Below are 22,328 nucleotides of genomic sequence, written 5' to 3'. Positions count from 1 at the left end.
CGCGGCGGGGCGGGGCGGGGGGGGAGGGGCGGGCAGGGCCCGGCGGGGGTGAGGAGGAGCAGGGCGGGACGAGGCTCCTCTCGTCTCCTCAGCGCCGGTCTCGGGAGGCGGCGGCTCGGGCGACGGTGAGCCCGGGGGGCGGGGGAGGGGCCTCGGCCGCGGGCCCCGGCAGCGGGGCGGCCCCCGCCCCGAGGCGGGACGATGCCGGTGAAGAAGAAGAGGAAGTCCTCGGGGTCGGCGGCTGCGGCGGCAGACGACACCGGCCTCAAAAAGTGTAAACTCGGCAGGTACCGTCTCGCGGCGGGGCGGGGCGGGCCCGCGGCGGCTGTTGCCGGCTGTCACGTCCCGGGCGAGCGGCCGCGGGGGTGGGCCGCTCCTCCGCCGCCGGGAGGGCGGGGGGGCCGGCGGCCCCGCTCCGCGCCGCACCGCTCCGCACCGCTCCGCACCGCGTGCCCCCGGGCTGCGGCATCCCTTTGTGCGGTGAGGCGGTGGCGGGGCCCGGCCGGCTCCGCGCAGCGCCTCGGTCGTGCCGGCGGGCCCGCGTTTGGCCGCCTGGCGCGGCGCCGGTGGGCACGTCCCGGTGGCGGGGTGTGCTGGTGCGGGGCCCTCGTCGTGCCGGTTGCAGCGGCTGCGTTTGGCTTGTTCGCGCTCAGGGGAGAAACGCTACGGAACCGCTCCCGTTCCCGGCCGGTTCTGCCTTTCGCTGTACCGGTAGGGCCAATTCCAGCAGCGGTCCCCGTATTCATTCTAACCTCTTGCCTGGGGTAGGCAGCTCTCTTCGATTTGAGGTTGCCGGTACTCAGGAGTGTCTACGTTAAATCGTCTCTTCTTTTTTTTGCAGTGAAATGGAGGGAGAGGTCAGCACACTCCAAAACAAAAGCAGGAAAGGTTTTTCTAGTAAATACAGGAGTCTGAAGCATGTTGTTCGTTAACTACCATAAAAAGACCGCTTATGCCGTGATACCTGAAAATTACCATTAGAATGATAAACCATTAGTATGGTGTAGCAGGAGCTTCCGGTGTGGCTTCCCGAAGAAGGCATGCAGTTACTTTCACCTATTGGAACTTGTTACATATGTCAGTAAACCAGTAGTACGACAAACGTCCTGAGGACATAAGAATACAAAGGACTTATGAAATCAATGCTATGGGAATGGCTGTTGCAAGAAACTGGCATATGGCCATTCTCATAGGTTGACCAAGCTTGAGCTTATAAGTACCTAGGCTTTTATTTTATGACTGTTCATTTTGGATAAGTGTTCCAGAGCTCACTTTCTGCGGTCATGAATGATCTTTTAGTTTCAGTCTCAATTTATTCATAGCCAGTTAATAACCATTCTTGTACCTGCATTATCCTTTATATAACACTCCTCCCTCATGGTTCTGCCTGGTACTGTATTTGGAGTGAATGCTGTGTTTTCTCATACTTTATTTTGTTAAATTAAACAAGCTACATTCTTCTGGTTTGTAATACCGATTTTCAGCTTCCATGCTCATTATAGCTCTTCTCTGCATCTGTTTCAGTTTCAGTTCATCTTTCTTGAACACTGCTGACCAAAATTTTATGATCTTAATTTCTTTTACTTTAAAAAAAAATCTTTTGAAAGCTCCTTAACAAAAAAAAAAAAAAAAGAAAGACTCTACAGGAAGCTAGTTGTCATTACGCAAAAACTATGATGTAAATGAGAGTTCATATTAGCTGGTCACTAAATGTTAGATACATGAGCATTTTTGATGTAGTATTCTTATATAGCAATATATTGGTAATATTCTTCAATAAAACCAGTGATTACAAATGGATATATGTTAAACTGGATAAAACCAACAAGCACTAGCATACTGTATGGCTCTCTTTCTGGTGACTTGTGCTTTTAATGGCAGTTTAATGAATGTTTGTCTGTAGTACATCTTTAATTCTGGCTTTCAGCACGTAAGGCTTCATCTTGGAGAGCATTGCTTTCTTTTCCAGTGAGGCTTAAAGCAATACATGGGATATAAAGTTGTTTACCACCTCTCAGAACTGAACTGTTCTTTTCCTGCTTGACGTTTTCATTTTAAAATTGCATTGTAGGAGCTGCATAATTTTAAATCCTCTCATATGATTAACTTTCACCTCATTCTTAGAAATAATCTTGGCTTGTTCTAAAAGTCTGTAACTTGTCAACGTACACTCCCTTCAAATACAAGGTGCTGCAACTCCTTACTGACTAAAGATGCTTTCAAGTTGTCAGTATTCTTACTGGAAGAAATTAGTTATTCTATGTATTCTTTTAAAGAAGGATAAATTATGAAAAGTCACTTCCTAGGCAAACTGGGTTGTCTGTCGCATAATGAAGACAATGTGGGAAGGGGGAGCTGTGTGTGCTGAGCAGTTTTAATCTTACCATAGATTGTGTATTACTATTCTGGTATGTGTACCAAACATCTATAGACTTTACATATATTTAGTTACATGTTTAATGTAAACAAATTGACTGAGTTTTCTTCCCAAATTTGGATGTTTAACTATAAATAGCCTGACTTTTAAATATGTCAAACTCTGCAGCTCCTCTTGACCTAAATGGGATCTGTGCATATTCAGCACTCTTGAAGATCATGCTGCTTATTAGAGACCTAACTTTAAATGCCTGTATATATAAATATATGTAGATAATAAGGCATTTGAATTACTGAGTAGTGATATTTTGACCATCTGTGTGTGGGTTTTTCAGCTTAATATCTACAAGATAACAGTACTTTTGCATTTCAGAAAACATAATAGTTGCAATAAATTGAGCTATGAGAGGGCTGTATTTCAAGGTAATTTTATGTTCCAACAAGTGTTGAAATGGGATGACAGCTTCATTGTTGACATATATTGACTTTGTGAAACAGTTTAAATAGTTTGAACTAATAATAAACAACTTGGAATTTAATTTTAAATTATTTCCCATTTCTCATATTAAAATAACACTTATCATCCTTGTGTTTCTATAAGCTATTGCAGATCACAAGCTTCTGGTAAAGTAATAAGTGGAGAGGAACATTTTTCAAGCAAAAAGTGCCTGGCTTGGTTTTATGAATATGCAGGTAATATGCAATGGATTAATATTTAAAACTATATGGTTTTGTTTAAAGCAAATGAATACATCAATTATTATTTGCATTTTGCTTTTACTATGCTGATGTAGACATAAAAAATAGGTCCATGTTCGCTTCCTTATAACATGCACTTGAATTAGTATTGCTTTTACTGTCGCCTTTTCAGTATTTGTTCTTTGTGACTTTTTCCTTTTTACTCTATGCTTTGTAACTTACCATGGCATTCTTTAAAATGAAATAACTGATGTTGGACAGTACCGTGTTGAACCAGGATATACTGAATGATTCTACTTCCTGATTTGAAATGGGCAAGTAGAAGTCAGGACATTGAGAGGTAGTTTAGATAGAAGTTTATTTATCTAACTAGATAATCAAGTTGGAAGGATAATTAAAAAGTTCATGATTTAAGCCTCTTGGTTTTCTGTTTTACAAAATAAAATAATAGATACTTATACTGTTTTTCCTGAGAATCTGTCCTAACATTTTTGATAGTGTAAATAACAAATGTTTCATTCAGAAGTGTTAGAAGTAGCCTATTTCAAATAAATCAGAATTGTTATCCAAGTAATAGTTGCTTTCAGTGAGTATGCAGTGTATTTTGCAGAATTTATTAGACTGTTGCTGCCATATATTTACCAATTATATGGTTAGAAATTCAGGATCTGTAAACTGTTATTAATTTCTTTTCCTGTCTAGTAACTACTTGAAGTCCATTGTAACTAGTTGGTGATTAAAACTCATTAATGTCTAGTTCTCAGTATGAAATGAGCTGATGATTTATCTGCCAGCAATTGGTTTGAGTATATTTATCAGAACTCCTGCTTTCCTTGCAGTCTTTCCAGAGCAATGAACTACTCCTGATTCTAGTAATCTGCTTCCTAATTTAGGTTTGAGGCATACTCTTTTGGAGTAAAGAGTCTTCTTCTGAGGAAAATAATAATTCTCAATTAATTTTCTTCTGATAAATGCACTTGCACATACTTCTAACTTTTTTTAAGGCCTGTAAATTTTGTTTTTGTTGTTGAGTCAAGAACTGAGTGTAGGAGGTTATACTTTGTTAGTTAACCAGTAATCAAAATATGCCACGTTTCTAGCATAAAATAGAATTCCAGTGAAATTATACACCATAGGAGATTAAATGTTTCTGTTAAAAGAGAAAATTACATGCAGACACACAGACACATATCTATAGGAATTGTACACATGATTTCTGGGCCAGAAACACTGATTCAAGTTTTACTTGTCATTACTAGTGAAGCCTTGTATGTGTTTCTCTTCACAACTTAACCCTGTAATTTTTTTAACACATTCTATGTAAGGGCTTCTCAAAACCAGATAGAAGTGTTTTGCCTTGCTTACTTAGGCAAAATGTTCTTTCAACATTTTTTAAGAGGTAGGGGTTCATGGTCTTAAATGCCAATTGCATTTTATTTTCCTGTAAAAGTAGCTGTTCTATGTTCTACCACGGGAGACAGTCCTCCATGAACTTCTCCAACATGGGTCTTTCCCATGGGCTGCAGTTCTTCACGAACTGCTCCAGCGTGGGTCCCTTCCATGGGCTGCAGTCCTTCAGGCACAGACTGCTCCAGCGTGGGTCCCCCACGGGGTCACAAGTCCTGCCAGCAAACCTGCTCCAGCGTGGGCTCCTCGCTCCATGGAGCCACAGGTCCTGCCAGGAGCCTGCTCCAGCGCGGGCTTCCCACAAGGTCACAGCCTCCTTCAGGCACCCACCTGCTCCGGTGTGGGGTCCTCCACGGGCTTCAGGTGGAGATCTGCTCCAGTGCCTGGAGCACCTCCTCCCCCTCCTTCTTCACTGACCTGGGGGTCTGCAGGGTTGTCGCTCTCACGTGTTCTCACTCTTCTCTCTGGCTGCCATTTCGGTGCCCACTGCAACTTTTTTCCCTTCTTAAATCTGTTATCCCAGAGGCGCTACCACTATCACTGAGGGGCTTGGCCTTGGCCAGCGGCAGGTCCATCTTAGAGCCGGCTGGTATTGGCTCTGTCAGACATAGGCGAAGCTTCCAGCAGCTTCTCTCAGAACCCACCCCTGTAACCCCCCCGCTACCAAAACCTTGCCACACAAATGCAATACAATGGGTTCATATTCACTAAAACAATGTTAACATAATGATCCAAGACTTATCAAAATAGCATGTCAACAAGCCTTCTAATAATATTTGGTTACCCAGTAGGAGTCATTTTTGGAACAGGCTTAGCAGAAATAACTGAACCCAGAGAGAGATTCAGAGAAACAAAGAGTTGTGGAGTGTGTCTGTATGTGCTCTTTAAATACGCTTTTTTGCTGCTTTTTAGAGGCTTTCTTTGTGTTAAAATGGAAAAGTGACAGCATGACACTAACTGTTGTGGTCCTAATCAAGTTATTTTCTCTGCAGTCATAAACCTTTTTCTGCTTTGTACATGGCTAACATGCTTAGCATTTTCCTGATTTATTGTTATCACTCTTCTCATATTACTCAGCATCATAAAACTAACCTTACATTATTTGAAGATTCATCCTCTTCTGTGTTAGTGCAAACCCATAATGTTAACATCATTGAAAGAGTAATATCTGTAATAGTAGCTCAGGCAGAATTAATTTTTGTTATTGTTGATAAAATAACTCTTTGAAGAACATTATTCATAGAGTAATTTCGGCACAGAGTAGCAGTACCCAAGTTGTCTCAAAAACAATTGACCACCACAGTTATTGGAGTTGAGCTGTGTCAGTGGGAAACTCAGTGGAGTCCTTTGAAAACTCGCATACACAAACTAAAATAGCTTGTCTGCTGTTGTGGGGAGGCAGTGCACAAAATGAAAGTTCTGGTTTAGTTTTGCTTTTAGTTCATAGTGTTACTTCATATGTAATATACGTGTCCCCATATTGCAGTTGTTAGAATGGTTATAACATAAAAGCTACTTAATAGTGTAATTCAGTGTTTTTAAAGATAGCTTGTATGCAATATAGTTTAATTATTGTTGTGTATAACCCTTGCGAGCAGTGAATGTTACTTAGATTTCAGTCCGGTTTCTTTTTGTTTTTGAAGGTCCCGATGAAGTCGTGGGGCCTGAAGGAATGGAAAAGTTCTGTGAAGACATCGGTGTTGAGCCTGAAAATGTAGGTTTCTTGCACGATACTAATAACACTTTAAAAGGGGGTATTGGGTAAGATTAAGTTCTGTGTAAAACTCTTAACTTCAGTAAGCAAAGGGTTGTTTATCTTCCTGCTTTTAGGAGCTGTTCTAAGATATTTCAGCTGAATACATCAATTATGCATGGCTGGTGTGTGAGGTTTTGTTTGTTTTATTATAGTAACATTTCATTTTCAGAAATCGAAATTAAGAGAAAGATTGCACATAGCTGAATTAATAAATGGTAACAAATATGAAGTGCAAGCATGTACAACAATTGCTAGAATGTTTGAATGCTTAGAGTTTTCTTCTCGGACATCTAGAAATCAGCGTTTTCTTACATACCGACTCCTTTTTCTCCCCTTGTTTTTTCCCCCCTAGATTATTATGTTAGTTTTAGCCTGGAAACTAGAGGCTGAAAGCATGGGATTTTTTACCAAGGAAGAATGGTTAAAAGGAATGACCTCATTACAGTAAGAGCTTTTTTACATATATAACAGAATGTTCTAATTTTATGTTTGTACTAGTAGCTTAATAATTCTTGCCCTCAGTTTCTTGTGCATTGGCAGTAAGACACAGAAACTCAGGTCTGGTCTCGGTCAACAACTGGAAATAGCTATTGTTCTTAAAGTTGTGAATCTGATGAGTTCACGCAAATGATAAAGTTTTGTCTGACCCTAATAAATCAGGTTTTGGTGGCTTCTTTTTCTTACAAAAAATATTATTCTAGTTGGTAGACACAAATAAGTAGATCTGGAGATAGCCATAAGCATATCTCAGCACTAGTATTCTAGAAAGTTTTTACTGATTTCTAAGCTATATAGATGAGGACTGCATTAATAATAATTTTGGTTATTACTGTTATTTATAAGATGGAGGTCAGAAGCCATGCTTAATGCTTAGGTTAAGTAACACTTTCAATTTATAAATAAACTTCTCACTCCTTCTGTTTGTAAGAATTTTTGGTGAGATAATGCTCTGCCCAAAGAGGTTTTTTCTTCCATGAAACTGATCAGCTTTTTGTGAGGCTTAGTTCAGTTGTCACTTTTTGTTTGTTCTTCGTGAAACTACTTATGGTACATGAGTGTTTTAAGGGTGACTTGTTATGACACTGCATTCAATATTAAAAATGTCAGGGAGCTACCCTTGCAGCTACAGCATGGTGGGAAAGAGGAGCTGATTTGACCCTTGGAGTTGGCACAGTTGCCTTATCAGTTGTGAACTGGTTTGGGAAATTGTACTGGGTAGATACCCTCTGGTTATTTGAGACTATGGAGTAAGTGACTGTGGCCTGACTCTCTTGTGCAAATCTTACTGATTTGGGATCGTGCTTCCAATAGATGCCTTGATTGTTTTGTGACTGTCAGAAGCTCTTAAATTTAGTAAGAGCTGGAATGATTAAATTGCCTGAAATTCAGGACGGCAGAGATTAAATTCCAGGTGCATAAACTTTTAGATGCAGTGAATGGGTGTAATTTGGTTACTTCTCTGAAGTACTTAATTTTTATGCCCAAATGGGAGCTCTCAAGAGTTAGCCAGTCTAGCAGAATGCAAGCACAAAGATGTATGAAACCAGGCATGTCTTCAAAGCCAATATTATAGACTTCATTTCTAATAATCTGCTGTGATTAGGAATCTTCTGGGTCTTTTAAGAACAGAGCTGGTCATGCTGTAGGTTAAATGTGTTTAAGACAGAAAATATGGTACTGCTGTGCATTTTTACATAAAAAGACTTGTGGTTGGAGCACTTTCCTAAGCCTAAACCAGTTAACCTGTACGTTTTGCTTCCCCTGGGTGTGCTCTAATAGCAGGCTGTAGACTAAGCAGCTGGATCAAGCAGTGGCAGTCACGTGAAGGAATTCAAGATTCGTTGGCTTAAAAAGAGAATATAAATCTGTAGACTTGTGCTGTTTGTGATTACTGGGAAGGGAGGATCATATTATGGAATTCCACCTGGAATGGGGGAATCTAGTTTCTCTTGAAAGATCTGACAGAAGTTTTGAAGGAGGAGGATTTTACACTCTTAAAGCAATAGAGTATTATTACATTCTTGCACAGCTGCTTTTTTTTTTTTTTTAATTTTTGCATGAAGAAATTACATTAAAATACACTAAAAGCCCAGAGTGTCTTCTAAGTCAGAGTTTTATTACAGAATCCTTATTTCAAAATATGTGAAATGTCACATAAGGTAATTGCATGAGCAGGGTTGGGTGGAATTCAGCTCCATAGTAAGACACCTAAATGTGTGGTTTATATGCAAGAGCTGGACTTCTTAAACTCTTACTGCAATCTGTGGAGATCTAGTCAATGTAGTGGAGCCTGGGGAGGTATTCAGTTTGCCCTAAGACCTAGTGACTGGTCACCTGAATTGCTCTTATAGTTTGGTTGGCTGGACCTCTATGAATGGCAACACCTACATCTTAGACACCTAAATCTGATCTACAGTTAGATGCCAACGTTTGGGTGCCTGAATCTTGAAATGACATTCTTTTGTGTGTGGTTTTATGATACGCAGATGAAGTTTGTTCTTTAGAGAGGAGGAGAAAAATGTGTGATAAGGTATACACTGTCAAAATTAAGATGGATCAAGCACTAAGTAGCAGCTTATGAGACTTAAACAACTTAAGCTGCGAAAGTGAGGTTTGTAGTATGTCATGTTGGTAGGGTGAATTCTGCCGTGTGTGTGTGTGTATATATATTTGAAAGCTGGGTGCCTGAATCTAAATTAATCACCTGAAGCTCTTTTCATAGTCAGCATAGAGAAACAAGTACCTCTGCTGGGCAATTTATATCAGCTATTTTAAATGCCTCCTTAGGATAAAATGACTAGCCTTCAGGAAGTGACTGTTCATCTACATTTGCTTTAAAGCCATTGGAGAGTGAATAACTTAGAGTTGAGCATTTAACTTTAGGTATCTGAGTTAAAGGAGAAGCATACTCAGGTATGTGTCAACTGTAGGCTTTGCAGACCTACAAAGAAAAAAAAATGTAGTTACGAAATGAAGGTGAAGGAAAAAGGATTACAATTCATGATTTTATTAAACTCCACAGAAGTCATTGTTTGAACTAGGTAAATACAAGGAATTTTGTGTGTAAGGAAGTGAGACGTAAGCTGCTGTATTGTCGGAGTACTTCCCTCTGGCTATTTTTTTTTTAAACCTTAGAATTTGAGCCAAATTTTACATTAAAATTGAGCTTTTAAAAATGAGTGGACAGGTAAAGGGCAGAGAGACAAATTAGATTCCAGTTGAGGGAAAGATAGGGTCATGATCTCATATTTTTAGGTACAAGAGAAGCCACATGAGAGAGAGAGAGGAAAAAAAAGCCAGGTTTGTAACTTCTTGCTGTTTGCAGAAATATTAGTAAAACCAACTTATTTGGGTTACTTTTAATGATAGCCTAATATCAGCTGCTTTACCAACAAAGCTTTTTGCTTGTTACTGCCTTTCCTTCTGTTAATGTTTGCGAGGCTAACACAAAGCATAGGGTAAATAATTTCTTTATGCCAGTATAGCATTCAGTGTATACTGGATTCTAAACAATTTCTGGTCTCCAGACCTGTAAATCAATTGACATAGTGAAACTGTAGCATTGTCAGGGCACAGAAAAGATGTCCCTTTGTTCTCCTAAGCCACTACTTCCTTGGACCTCTGTATGCTCCAGTTACAATATAGAACCTAAATTTCAGAAGGTCCTGTTTCAATGCTTGAAGAGAGTGGATGGGCTAGATGGGTATCATTTCCTTTTGTCCATCTGGAGGGCTGGGTGATGGCAGGGGAACTCTTTTGTAGATTAAAAGACCTTCAAACTACTTTATATACTACCATTAAATGCTTTTGGTTTAATGTTTGTATACATCTCACTAATTTTTCTTTTCATTAAGACAAGCATGTGCGAATAATTATGAAATACGAAACATTGCAATATCTGAGGAGGACTTATTGAATCATCACTCTGTCCATGTTAGCTATGCCTCAAATGAACTCTCTACCTCAACAGAAATCAAAATAGGACTGCTTTGTGGTGCTAATTTAAGTTTTGTTATAAATATGATGTAGGGCTGCGAAGAGAAGGTAGTAAGCTAATGTCTAGTTTTGTTGATCTTGAGGTAGCCTTATTTAATGCTATCTTCCAGTAAAGACAGTTCAAGAAATCACATCCTTTTCTAGTGTCTGTAGAGGAGTTTGGTGCTAATTCACTTGTGCTAACTAGAAGGTTGTTCTGACTAAAAAAATAAATAGGAAGATTATTCTAAGTATGGGTGACCTCAGCCATCTTGTTTATGGTGCAGCCATACAAGCAGCTATATCTCTATAAAAGAGGAGTTTGGCAGCTCCTTACCTCACTGGTGTGAAGAAAATCCATAGCCAGGTGTGGAAATGCCTTAAATGGCTTTAACAGAGGTATGTCCCTGCATTGGGCTTCAGAGGATGATGCCTGTCTGTTTGAGTGTGATCCATTTGACTGTTTTGTTTTAAATAGGTTGACAATAGCTCGGGAGTCTTGAGGCTTAATAATTGCACAGTTTCATACCACCTTTTTCAAGAGAATCACTTCTGTATTAAAATACATATAGCCAATAGTACGGTAGACAATAACAGGCATTTTACTTTGTACTTAAATTCATGATTATTTGAACAATTTTAACAAAATATTTTTAAGTCATTTAAACGTACTGAAATTTGTGTTTATCCATGGTATGGTAAATAATCTTAGTCAAATTATATTTGACAAAATATGTGGTAAACCCACTTTAAGTAGTTTGTATATATCATTAGTACACTAACAACATGAGCGCTTAGTTAGGTGTTAAATAGGTAGATTTGTCCTCAAACGTAGAGGACAATATTATTGCAGTATGAAGGCTTGAACATGGAAAGAAGAGACACGAACATAAAATGAGATGCCTTTGTAGCATAGTATAATACTGTTTTAAGGGTTAAATGATAGAATACATAAACCAATTAGATGGCTGAAGACAAAAAAAGTAATTTTTTGTTAAATTTACCAAAGCTTTTTTTAACAAGATTTCTTTTCAACTTAATGCATGGTTTATTGCAAAATATGTTAGTTCTTGTCATCTGAATACGCAGCCTAATTAGCTAATAGTTTTATTTTTTAGCACTGATCTTGGCTGGGACTCAGTGCTGCTTTAGGTAGATGCCGCTAGAGACAAGAAATAACAAAAGGCTCCATCAGCTGGAATTTGTTGTGGCAGCCCGAGAGGGACAGACAGACAGACAGACATGCATACACAGACTAGCAGACCTGAGGAACAGGGACGGCATCAAAGTACAGCATCTCAGCAACCTGCTGCGGTACTCCCGAGAGGAGCTTGCTGTGGGCTATGGTGACGAGTCCCTAAGGAGCTGTTAGATGCAAACGTATTGTCTGAGAGGCAGGCTGCCAGAAGGGGGGGACATTACCAAAGGAAGTATTTATTTATGTATCTGTATTTCTGAAAGTATTGCTTCTGTCACGCAGGATACAGGACAAGGTGCATTTATTTTTTTTTTTTAATCTTGGCAGCTATTATTTTATAAGACTAAAGTGTGATATAACAGCTGTTCTTTTGAGTGAGTCCTTCTTGGAGGATTAGCATGTGTAAATTACATTCTCCTCTGCCATTGTTGGTGAATCTAACCCGTTTTCTATTTGGAAACAAAAGCCCTTGCCAAGTAAAATACATGGAGATCTTCTTTTCTGCCAAAAAGTTATTTTTGCCAAAGGGTTATCCTGTCAACTAGCAGACCTATACATTCTCATGCAGCCTGTAAGTTTTCAGGTGAATAGCTACTGTCTAATCCAGGTGATAGGCTTATCAAAGCTTGTGTTTATTAGTCATAAAACACGAGCAGACTAGTATGTTTTGCAGAGTGCTGCTCAATCCTGACACTCATAAATATGTAGTCTTGAAGTGTGTGTTCAGGGTTTTGTTTTTTTCCAAAGAGATATGACATAAAGCCCTTATTTACAGCTGGATTTTACCACTTTAATGCACACTGAATACTGTTTTCTCCAACCTTCCATAGTGATTGAAAGATAAGATAGTGCTGGGTGTGAATATAAATTGTAGAGTATGGCATAAAAAGACTACTATTTGAGAAGTAAAGCAGAGACTTTGTATTATATTATATTGCTAATATATTTTTTTAAAACTTGCTTACAGAAGCCAGGCATCCATCATTTCAGTAAGCTGCAGATGTTGAGCATGTTCAGTGTTCTTTAAGTCACTTTCATAGTATTAATCCTGTACAACTGATGATTGCGTTTTGGTGATTTTAATTTTTTATGTTTGCTGGCATCTTTTTTCATTGTCAAAATGTTTTGTTTTGAACTTCTAACATCATTTGGTTTTATTTCTTTTAAGGTGTGACTGTACAGAAAAATTACAGAGTAAGTTTGACTTCTTGCGGTCACAATTGAATGACATTTCATCTTTTAAGAATATCTACAGATATGCCTTTGATTTTGCAAGGGTAAGACTACTGCAATGTTAGAGAACTTCTTATTTTAATTATTCAACAAGCTTGTACTTGAGTGGGTTTTGTGCTTTCTTTATTCAACCTTAGGATAAAGACCAGCGAAGTCTTGATATTGATACTGCAAAATCCATGTTAGCTCTTCTGCTTGGAAGAACTTGGCCACTGTTTTCAGTATTTTATCAATACCTGGAGGTACAAGTTTCCTTGCCTTTCTGAATGATGGCATAGTAGTTGGGCTGTTCTGTGAAAAGGTTTCAGGGTTTGTGTTGTTTTGCTCAAGAATGTATCCATATTGCTCCTCTTCCCTTGCTTGATGTGCTTATGAAAGAGTGATGTATGTGTCACAGATTCTTTTCTCCCTCCCTGTACCCACCCCCCCCTTCTTTTATCAAAGGCAACTAAAATTCCGTCTTAATTAGACTATAAAGGTAAAGTTAAAATTAAATAATAGAGCCCAAACAGTCTCTTCATGTGGTACATCTGTGCTGAATTTCAAGTTTGCTTTGTGTAGATACACTATGTAGGTACCTTGAACTCTGGCTGTCTCTGGAAGATTTTGGTCAGCTCAGCTGCAAGTGACTTAGTCAATAATGTGGACGTGTGTAGGTTGTGGAGTATGCTGGGCTTGAGACTCCTCCCTGGCTTCAAATCAGTACTAACATTGCAAAGTAGATGTCCTTAGGATCGTATGGTATTGTATGCTGGAGATAAGATTATTTTTTAATCATTCATTCTGAAAATACATCTGAGCTAAGTGTGCCCCACTTCAGGGCAAAATCAAAATTTACCAGTTTTTGAAGCTAAAGAGTGGTGACTTCGTGATTCCCTGGTATTTCAATTTTGCTCTGATCCTTCAAGAAACCATTTTATATAGTTTCAGTACTATGAAATATGTACACGTGTAGTATTTTAGAAAATGGAAAACCAAGGAAATAGTAACTGTTGTTACCCATTAAATGAGTTGTTAGGAACTGATTGAAGATAAAATGAGATGCAGCATTACCAAATGTCACTTGACGTTTTAATGTTCTGAAATTATTTTCCCTAGCAATCGAAGTATAGAGTTATGAACAAGGATCAGTGGTACAATGTGCTAGAGTTCAGCAGAACTGTCCATGCAGATCTTAGCAACTATGATGAAGATGGTGCATGTAAGTATTCATAACATTTGGCTGATTCAACTATTATTTCAGTATTTTCAATTTGCATAAACAAATTTCTGTAACAGAAACAATATTGTAAGTTATAAAATATTTCTTCTCCAACAATGCGTAGAAAAACTGTCCTGATAACCATCCATCTTCAAACTGTAGATATTAATCATAGTAGTTTGTCAGGGGTATGATGGTGTACTTGAGCCAACTTATATTCAGTTGAGGATCTAGTAAAGCTGCTTGCTACATGAAACTGTAGACTTGCAAATAGAATTATAAAGAGCAAACTCTCATTTTGTACTAATATATAAAAAACTCTAGTTTAACTATGAAGTAGCCTAGCTGTTGGTACTTGGGGCTGAACTCTACACCTGACTGATAGTCAATCATACTATGATTGCATTAGGCATCCCATTTTGGTCTGTGTTCTAATTATGTGCAATTTTGAAAGCTCTAGGAAGAAATTAGTTGTGCTGATTTACAATACAACCTTATTTTTATGCTTTCCATTCAGTTCAGTGCAACTGTCAGATGTCAGGAACGTGTTTTTCCATAGTTCTGTGTAGTGTTATTTGTGCACTTTTTGCCACCTTTGGATTGAAATTATTGTCGTAATCTTTGAGTCTTAATAAGTATTTGACCATAGGATTGACATGGATGTTACCTAGACCAATAGTTTTAACCTTCATACTTTAACAGAAGATGTTTGAAAGACATTGGCAAATATAACTCCAAGTTTCATCCATTTGCAGGGCCTGTACTTCTGGATGAATTTGTTGAATGGCAAAAAGTTCGTCAAGCATCATAGCAAGAATTCAAAAGAAAATGCAAAAGTTTTTTTGGTGCCCGCCTGTACACAAACTAATGAGGAAAACAAAGGATTGCATTTTCATTCTTAAGAAAGACTTTACAGTAATTTTTTTTCCTTTTTTAAGGAAATTTTCTTGTTATATGTGATATGGGCATTGAACCACACCTCTTCTGAGACTGAAAGTTGGAGTTCTTGTTTTGAGTCTTATGTTTATAGCATTTATTTCAGAACAATAAAGATTCAGATTTGTGACAAAGGCCTAAAAGTGAAGAATGTCCCTTGAATGTGAGTGTGGTGTCTATTTTTAAAACCAAATCTTTAAGATTATCTTTCTCAGAAGTGCCCTTTGCTATGAATTTTTGAAGACCTTAAAAACGCTTAACTGGCACTGTTGCTTGCTGATGGTATGATTGTCTTGAGTGACAAACATTAGAAAGAATGACTGATTTTTGGAGCCCTGGGTGGGAGTGTGCTAATTTGTTTATTAATTATTGGTCATGGGTTGCACCACAGTTTTCAGCTCCTTGTGGAGATAAAGGCCTTAAACTCTAATTTTTTTTCTTTTTTGTTTTTTGTTCAGTACCCACCCAGTGGCATGGCATTTAATGGCAGGCCCTTTTAAAGCAGAAAAGTGTAGAGCATATGGCTCTGTATGCAGAATGGCTGAAAGCTAGTTGCCTGTACTTCAAATAGTGAACACAGATACTCTTTGGTACAGTAAGGCAGCTTCAAATTTCTACTACAACTTAGTCTTTGGATTGCTTTGTATAAAAAGTGCAATTTAAATTTTAAAAGGGAAAGCTGGAAAGACTTGGTTTCAAGCTTTGCTTCTTACATGTTTTAGACTGGAAGCATTCACAGCATGACTTTTTTTTTTATCTCCCTGGATGCTTTTCATAATGTAAGTCAAGAAGAGACTATTAAGTCACCTACCTTTGACCTGTATATAACAGGCTATTAATTTTTACCCTGTTACTCCATCTATTGAATCCAATAACTACTGTGATTTGCCCTTCTAGGCGTTCAGTATTCGTGGCAACCTTTAAATACAGTAGAAGCTTGTCACTGTACCTTCCTGCCCAGGAGGCCCAATGCCACCCTTGAGAAGGAAAAGGATTTTAATGAGTAAATGTGAGAAACCAGAGCAGAATGAGAGAATGAAGCATTTGTAACTTCTACTTTATTATATAAATACGTTATGTAGACTGTGATAATGCCATGAGACTCAGTCAGTGATCGAGGCCTCATTGTGCCAAATACTTCAACCGCTTGAAATAAGAATAGACAATGTAAGCTAGGCATGACTTGAAGATCTTTGCCTCAGGGAAATGACTTCTGTTTTGCACATCCCTTATTCAGACTAACAAGCATGAGTTTTCCTGTCCTTAAGGAAAGCTTTATTCCCAAGGTGAATCTTTTTTTTTTTTTTTTTTTTTTCTTTCTCACAAGGAGGGGAAAAAAAAGACAAGGTGTGAGGAGAAATGAGAAGTGGGACAAACTAGTAGTGTGTGCCTGTGCTCTTGTTCTACTAGAGGACCACTCTTGCAACTTACTCTTCAGAACTGCTTGCTGTGGGCTGCAGGAAGCAATGCAGTGGTGGTCCATGGGCTGTTCTACAAGTCACCTGGTAGTGCAGTTGAACCTTAGAAGCTTGGTTCTGCCCAAGTGAAAAAAAAGCATTGGGGGGAAAAAACAAACAACCCCCCCCCCAAACAGTTGAGATACTTGGAAGATCTCTGCTTGTACAGTGGCTAGTGTATGCGTGCATGCGAACACATGCGCTACAGCTGTTCTGTTATTCCACCTTTTTTAAGTACTTAATTTTAGGCCTCATGTACTCTTCAGCAGTTCTCTTCAATATGTTACAAGTTGTCCATTCGCATTACTGATAATTCTGATTTCACTCATAACAGAGTGCCTTTCATTTGGAGATTGCCCTACCCCACAGAAAGTTAGTGCCAGAATGAGATTAACTTCAAGAGTCCCAAGATGTACTGGTAGAGTAAGGTCCTAAGATGCACAGATAAACATGCACCAATTAACTTAGGTCAGGGGAAGTACTGCTGTATACTAAATCTGTGCAGGGGTACTGATTCTGAAATTACTTTCTCAAATTCACTAAAATAACTCTCCTTGCTTAGTATGTTTAGTCCCCATTATAACTGGGAAATTATCTTTCCAGAAGTTTTGAAATACCCGTTAGAAGATGAATATTTTACAGTGTGATTTAAAAAAAAAAAAAATCATCTTTTTTTAGGTAACTGCAAACTGTTGTGAATTCAATTTAAACCAGTTGGTCCTAGAGGATGGTATTAGAGTTTAACAGTAAGAGTGATGCATCTACCAATCCAAGGTGGTCAAGTACTTGCCGTTAAGGTGTAAGACGCTGTGATGTATCATTTGTATCTCTGTTAAGGTTTTATCAGTATTCCTATAATAAATCCATGTTTCAGGGATTTATAACTTGGTTGTGTGCGTGATTGCAAATCATCAGTTACTGTAAAACTTTGACTGGGAATGAATGTATTTAAACTACTTAAAATCAATATAGTTTTTCAAATTTGAATAAAATAGGTTTTTAAGTTATGGGGTTTTGTGCTAAAAGCTGCAATCAGATTTATTGTTTAAATGTGAACTAATGGCTTGTACAGTTTCATTGTGAGCTGATCACTTTTATTAGCTGTCTTTTATTAAATCACCTTACAGCTTACTGTGGATAAGTGCCAAAAGCTGTTTATTTATTTTATTTTTTTTTAATTTTGTGCATGTCCACAAGCCAAAACTGAGTTCAGCTAAATGCTTTCTGTAGTCCTTGGACTTTAATTTTGCTTTGCTCAGGTGCACTTCAGTCTATTGAATTAAAAAAAAGTGATACCTTCTTTTTCAGTATTCTAAGATGAAAGTTCACAGTTGAAATATGCTGCCACAGTTACAGCAAATAATAAAATCAAAGGTGAAATGTCTTCCAAAACTAAATCATAGTGGTGTCTATCTTGATGTTATAAACTTCACTTTAATCTCACTTTCATTTCTTGATATTAATTCTTCCTAACATAACTGGTTTTTTTCTAGTTTTCTTAGACAACTAACAGTGTGGGGTTTTAAATCTGAAAACGCCCACCTGTACATGGAAAAAGCCATATTGGTAGTTTGGAATGTAATATTTCTCCTATGTAAAAATGTGATCTTGAATTAAACAGTCATGTATGTTTACCTATGTCTTTAACTGTATATGTAGTTTTGATCCAATTTATCTTTACTGTTTAAACGTCTAATTCTTTACTAATGGCTGTAATTTCACATTTCTATATAGCGGAATTTGAATTTTGCAATTGAGATTACTGAGGATGCAAGCTTGGGACCGCTCACAGGTGGCCCGAGAGGGGGCACTGTGGTCTGTATTTCCATTGTTAAGGTTTTTTCATCTCTCAAAAGCTTTGAGCTGATGTATTGATACTGACTGCACAAAAATCGCAAAAGGGATCATAAGTTTAATGTTTCTGATGTCTTGTTCATTTTATAAACTAGTGAACAGTTCTTTCAACGCGATATGTACAAACTTGTACAGGTTTAGCTTTGTTAAGTATCACGAATAAAATGGTATGTAATAGGGCAGAAAACTTATTTTTTTGTCATGCTGCCTCTTTTAGTTTTTTCTTTTGTGCATGTATAACTGTTCTTAAAGTCACTGAGAGACTTAATTCCAGCAAGATGGATCAGTCTAATTTCTTCTAACTTAACCTTACTGAATAATTCCTTGGCTCCTGTGTGCACATATAGAAAAGAGAACTTGATCACAACTGGGAGCAACAGTGAACACCGTTCTTGATTGTATTCCATATTATTAAGTGCTGGTAGAACGTAATGGTCCTGCTGATTAACTGTCAGGAACTATTCATTGGATGAACACTGTTCCAACAACCTGTTGCAATGCATGTGAATGAAAGGAGAATGAGCTTTTCTCTCTTCCCTGGCCACCCCCCTGCCCCCTCCAGCACATCTCTTGGGTCACTTGTCTGCTTTTAGGAAAGGATTTGGTGTTTTCTAGTATACTCTTCCATAGGGTCTTCCAGAGCCTGTTACAGAAGCGATCAAAGCCAGCATCCCATCATATGTTTGAGTTAGTGACACTGTTTTCCTTGCAGATACAGCTTGTTCCACTCTTGACAGTTTCTAGTTGTTGAGGTCCGAAGTCATACCTGCCTGAGGACAGTCTTCTCTCCCAAAGATCATCAGTCTCTCTCAGACCTAAGGCAATGCCCGTTTGTTGTCTCCACTGTTCCACTTTATCTTCTTGTGATAATGAAGTTCCCGATGCCTTCCTGAGTCAGTAGGATGCTTAGAGGTATGCAAACCAGGCATCTCGTATCTGTATCTACAAGCGATGGCAACAGTTCTGTTGCTTCTATTTATCCTTGTCTTCTGTATTATCATTCTGTATTTCTTTCTGTCGCTGTGGGAAAGGACACTGTAGTGTTACGTAGGCATATTAAAGACTGAATGTGTACCGCAACATGATGTTGCCTAGTGTTATCTTAATTTTTTTTAGTTTTAAACCACTGCCAGGCTTGTCAACAAAATTAAATTAGTTTCTCAGATTTGTATATCACTTCATCCAGACTCTAAACTTTAATCTTGCTCCTGTTTTTATCTTAGCTAATCAGAATATGGCATTCCCTATATGTCAGGATCTCCTTAGCTTTTTTGCCCCCTGAATAGTAACTGACCAATGACAGAAGATGCAAGTTACTGAATTTGTCTGTTTTATAGGCCTTACAGTGGACAGGTTTTTATCTTAATGAGCCAAATACAATTTCTTAATCCAAGTTGGTTTCAACATATTTCTGTTGAATGACTTACTACTTCAAGTTATTAAAATGTTATGGTTGTGTCCTGTTCCTCTAGAAACTGTGCCTATTGATAAAGATGCTTTAAACACATAAAATTTTTCAGCTGCCTAAATTAAATTTCTTCCCTAATTTTAACAATTTAAGAAAAAAATCACTCCATGTTTCAGGGGTTTTGTTCATGTATGTATTTTTATCTCAGCTCAGTAGTGAATTAGTGCTGATTGTAAAATAATTTAAAGGTATTTTTGGCTGATTTAAATTCTAGCTAATATACAACTTAGTTTTTTCCTTATTTTCAGAATTACTTAATTTATTTTCACCGTTCACTTTATTATAATGAATTAAAGTGCTAGAACATAGTATTGCCAGCTAGTTTAAATTTTTTCTGATAATAGCACTGCAGTGATTCTTTATAATTTATTAAATATTAGAATATTTCAGGAAGGTTTACTGTGCCTATTGTAATTTAAATTACAATAAAATGAAATGGTAGATGTGACCTGTAGCCTGCTAACTATTATAGGCTTAATGTGAAATTATTTTTTGCATTCAAAAGCGGTTAACTCTAAATCAGTTTTTCTAATGAGAGAGGAGATAATATCCTATGATGTAATGCCTCTCCAATTAAAACTTAGAAAGAAATATGCTGAACTTCACCAGCTAATATTACATCCTCATCTAGCTGCTCAACATACCTCAGTTTGAACATGGAAAAAATGTTAGTCAGGACACCTGAATGAATGATTCAGAACACATCTGAGGTAAATCATTATTAATCCATGAGAAACGTAATTACTTTAATTTTTTGCAGATTACAGCAACAATAGGAAGAGGAACATTAGTTATATAAGAAGTAGGTCCTTTGCATACCTGGCACTTGCTTCTGAGTTACGCTTTTGTGTAGTGGATAGAGATATTGGTTCTACTTGCCTGAATCTACAAAACAAAGAAAACAGTTTATTCCCTTGTGTGTTTGATTTTTGCATCAGGGCTGAGTAGTAATTCAAAGTAAAGACTAGTGCTGGAGTTCCAAGGGCTGGGCATGGGTTGTGACACTGATTTTGCCATGATGTAAAACAGAAATATGCATGGCACGCAGGGGAAAGAATAGGAAGTGTATCTGAAAATAAAATACAGTCATATCCTACCATTTCTCCCTTTATTTCCATGCTTATTTGTTTAACCAGGGGAGTGTTCTGTCCCTATTTCAAACTTGTAGTCTGTATACATGCACACACATTTATATATATAAAAATAAATACATAAATGTTTCCCATCTTGAGTTCAACCTGGTGGAAACTGCCCAGAAAGAGTTTGAAGGTGAAAGGAGAATTAGAAAGGAGCTTCAGTTGTCCTCAGCTTTCCTATAGAATATGTACATTTTTGGGGACATGGAGGTGGCTGGTCACCTTTCTGTCCTATGCAAATCTCCCTCAAGGGTGGTTTTTCCATTTGAATGAACCATTTGAATGGTTCTGTCCTAGAAGCCACTTTAAAGTTTTGATAGTGAAATGCCGTTCCCTTCCTGAATCTTCAGTAGGCTTATTCAAGACCTATTGACTTTAATTATATGTTTAGGGTTTTGTTTGGGGTAGTTTTGTTGTTGTTGTTGGGTTGGGGTTTCTTTGGTTTGTTTGGGGGTTTTTTTTTTTCCCCCTGCTATGGTGACTGTTGGCTTACAGAATGAATACTCTACTGTGGAAAAATGTCCTCATAGAATTGGAGATGCCAAACCTAAAAATGTTCATGGGAAGACAATAATTACTACTGGCACTTGAGTGAACCACCAGGATATTTATGTGCCAAGGCCTACCCTTTGCCAGTGTTCCTGACTTTTTTTTTTTTTTAATTGTTTATTGAACTGTGATTTTAGGTTGTATATTAAATCACGCAAGGATATTGCCATGCCTATGCTGTACAACTGAGTATATGCTGTACTGAAGTTCTTTGCAATGTATAATTCTTAAATGAAATGCTTATGACTTTAATGATGTAGGGTGTTATAGTTTGTGGAGCTTCTTCATGTATTTTTGTGACATAGTGAGTATGATGCATAGCTCAATGGAAAATCGCTGGTTTCTGAAGTCATGGGGAAGTATCTTAAGTGTCAATAGCTATTTGTAAGCAGTAAATAAGGTTCAAAACACAGTTTCATTTGCTATTTTATTTTTTGATGCTCATTTTGATTTCCTAAAGGATCACTGTTCATCAGGGAACATGTTTATAGTCCTTGTTTAATAACAGAATGAATATTATGTTTCTATTCATTTCAGAGTTGGGGAGGCAGCTAGTGTACTAGCATGTAAGGCTTCAGTTTCATTGTACTAGGTACTGTGTGGTTAATAACACTTTTGTCCCAACCTAGTGACATTACTGTCCTACAAATAAATACTGTTCTTATGCTTTGCATAGTGCTTGTGTTTTAACTGGCACATTCCTGCAGTCATAATATTAAATATTTTTCCATTTAAGTACATCATCTATAGTTGGTCATTATTCCTTAAAAATGTAATTAAACCAAGAACTTGTTTTCTAGTGTTAATGTTATCAATGCAAGAGAGAAGATCACCTCATTCCCATTTATTACTTAGTTTATACATTTCTTGAATGTTTTGGCCCTCTTTACCTCAAAGATTTGATTGGTGTTAGCATAGTTTGAGTTCACCAATGATGATTCAAATCAAGTTCTATGATTATTTGGGTTAAATTTTGCCCTTCGGAAGTAAGTAAGAGGGGCCCAGTTCTCCAAACATGCTTAAGATTTCATCCTCACAGAAATTAGGTTCCTAATGATTGACAAGGCATTTAATTCAGGCCCT

The 22,328-nt window shown here is 37.8% G+C and overlaps 1 protein-coding gene across 1 annotated transcript; it reads left to right on the top strand.

Moving 5' to 3' along the window:
* The first annotated feature begins 118 nt into the window (after positions 1 to 118).
* Positions 119 to 21,657, top strand: DCUN1D5 (defective in cullin neddylation 1 domain containing 5). The gene is made up of 8 exons (XM_052812599.1): positions 119 to 287; positions 2,978 to 3,069; positions 6,126 to 6,196; positions 6,591 to 6,682; positions 12,580 to 12,688; positions 12,782 to 12,886; positions 13,743 to 13,845; positions 14,601 to 21,657. The coding sequence occupies exons 1-8, from the start codon at positions 202 to 204 to the stop codon at positions 14,654 to 14,656; spliced, it is 714 nt and encodes a 237-aa protein (XP_052668559.1). The 5' UTR covers positions 119 to 201; the 3' UTR covers positions 14,657 to 21,657.
* Positions 21,658 to 22,328: the final 671 nt, after the last annotated feature.

This window comes from Harpia harpyja, chromosome 17, assembly GCF_026419915.1.
Source record: "Harpia harpyja isolate bHarHar1 chromosome 17, bHarHar1 primary haplotype, whole genome shotgun sequence".
Lineage (NCBI taxonomy): Eukaryota > Metazoa > Chordata > Aves > Accipitriformes > Accipitridae > Harpia > Harpia harpyja.
This window is presented reverse-complemented; position numbering and strand designations above follow the sequence as displayed.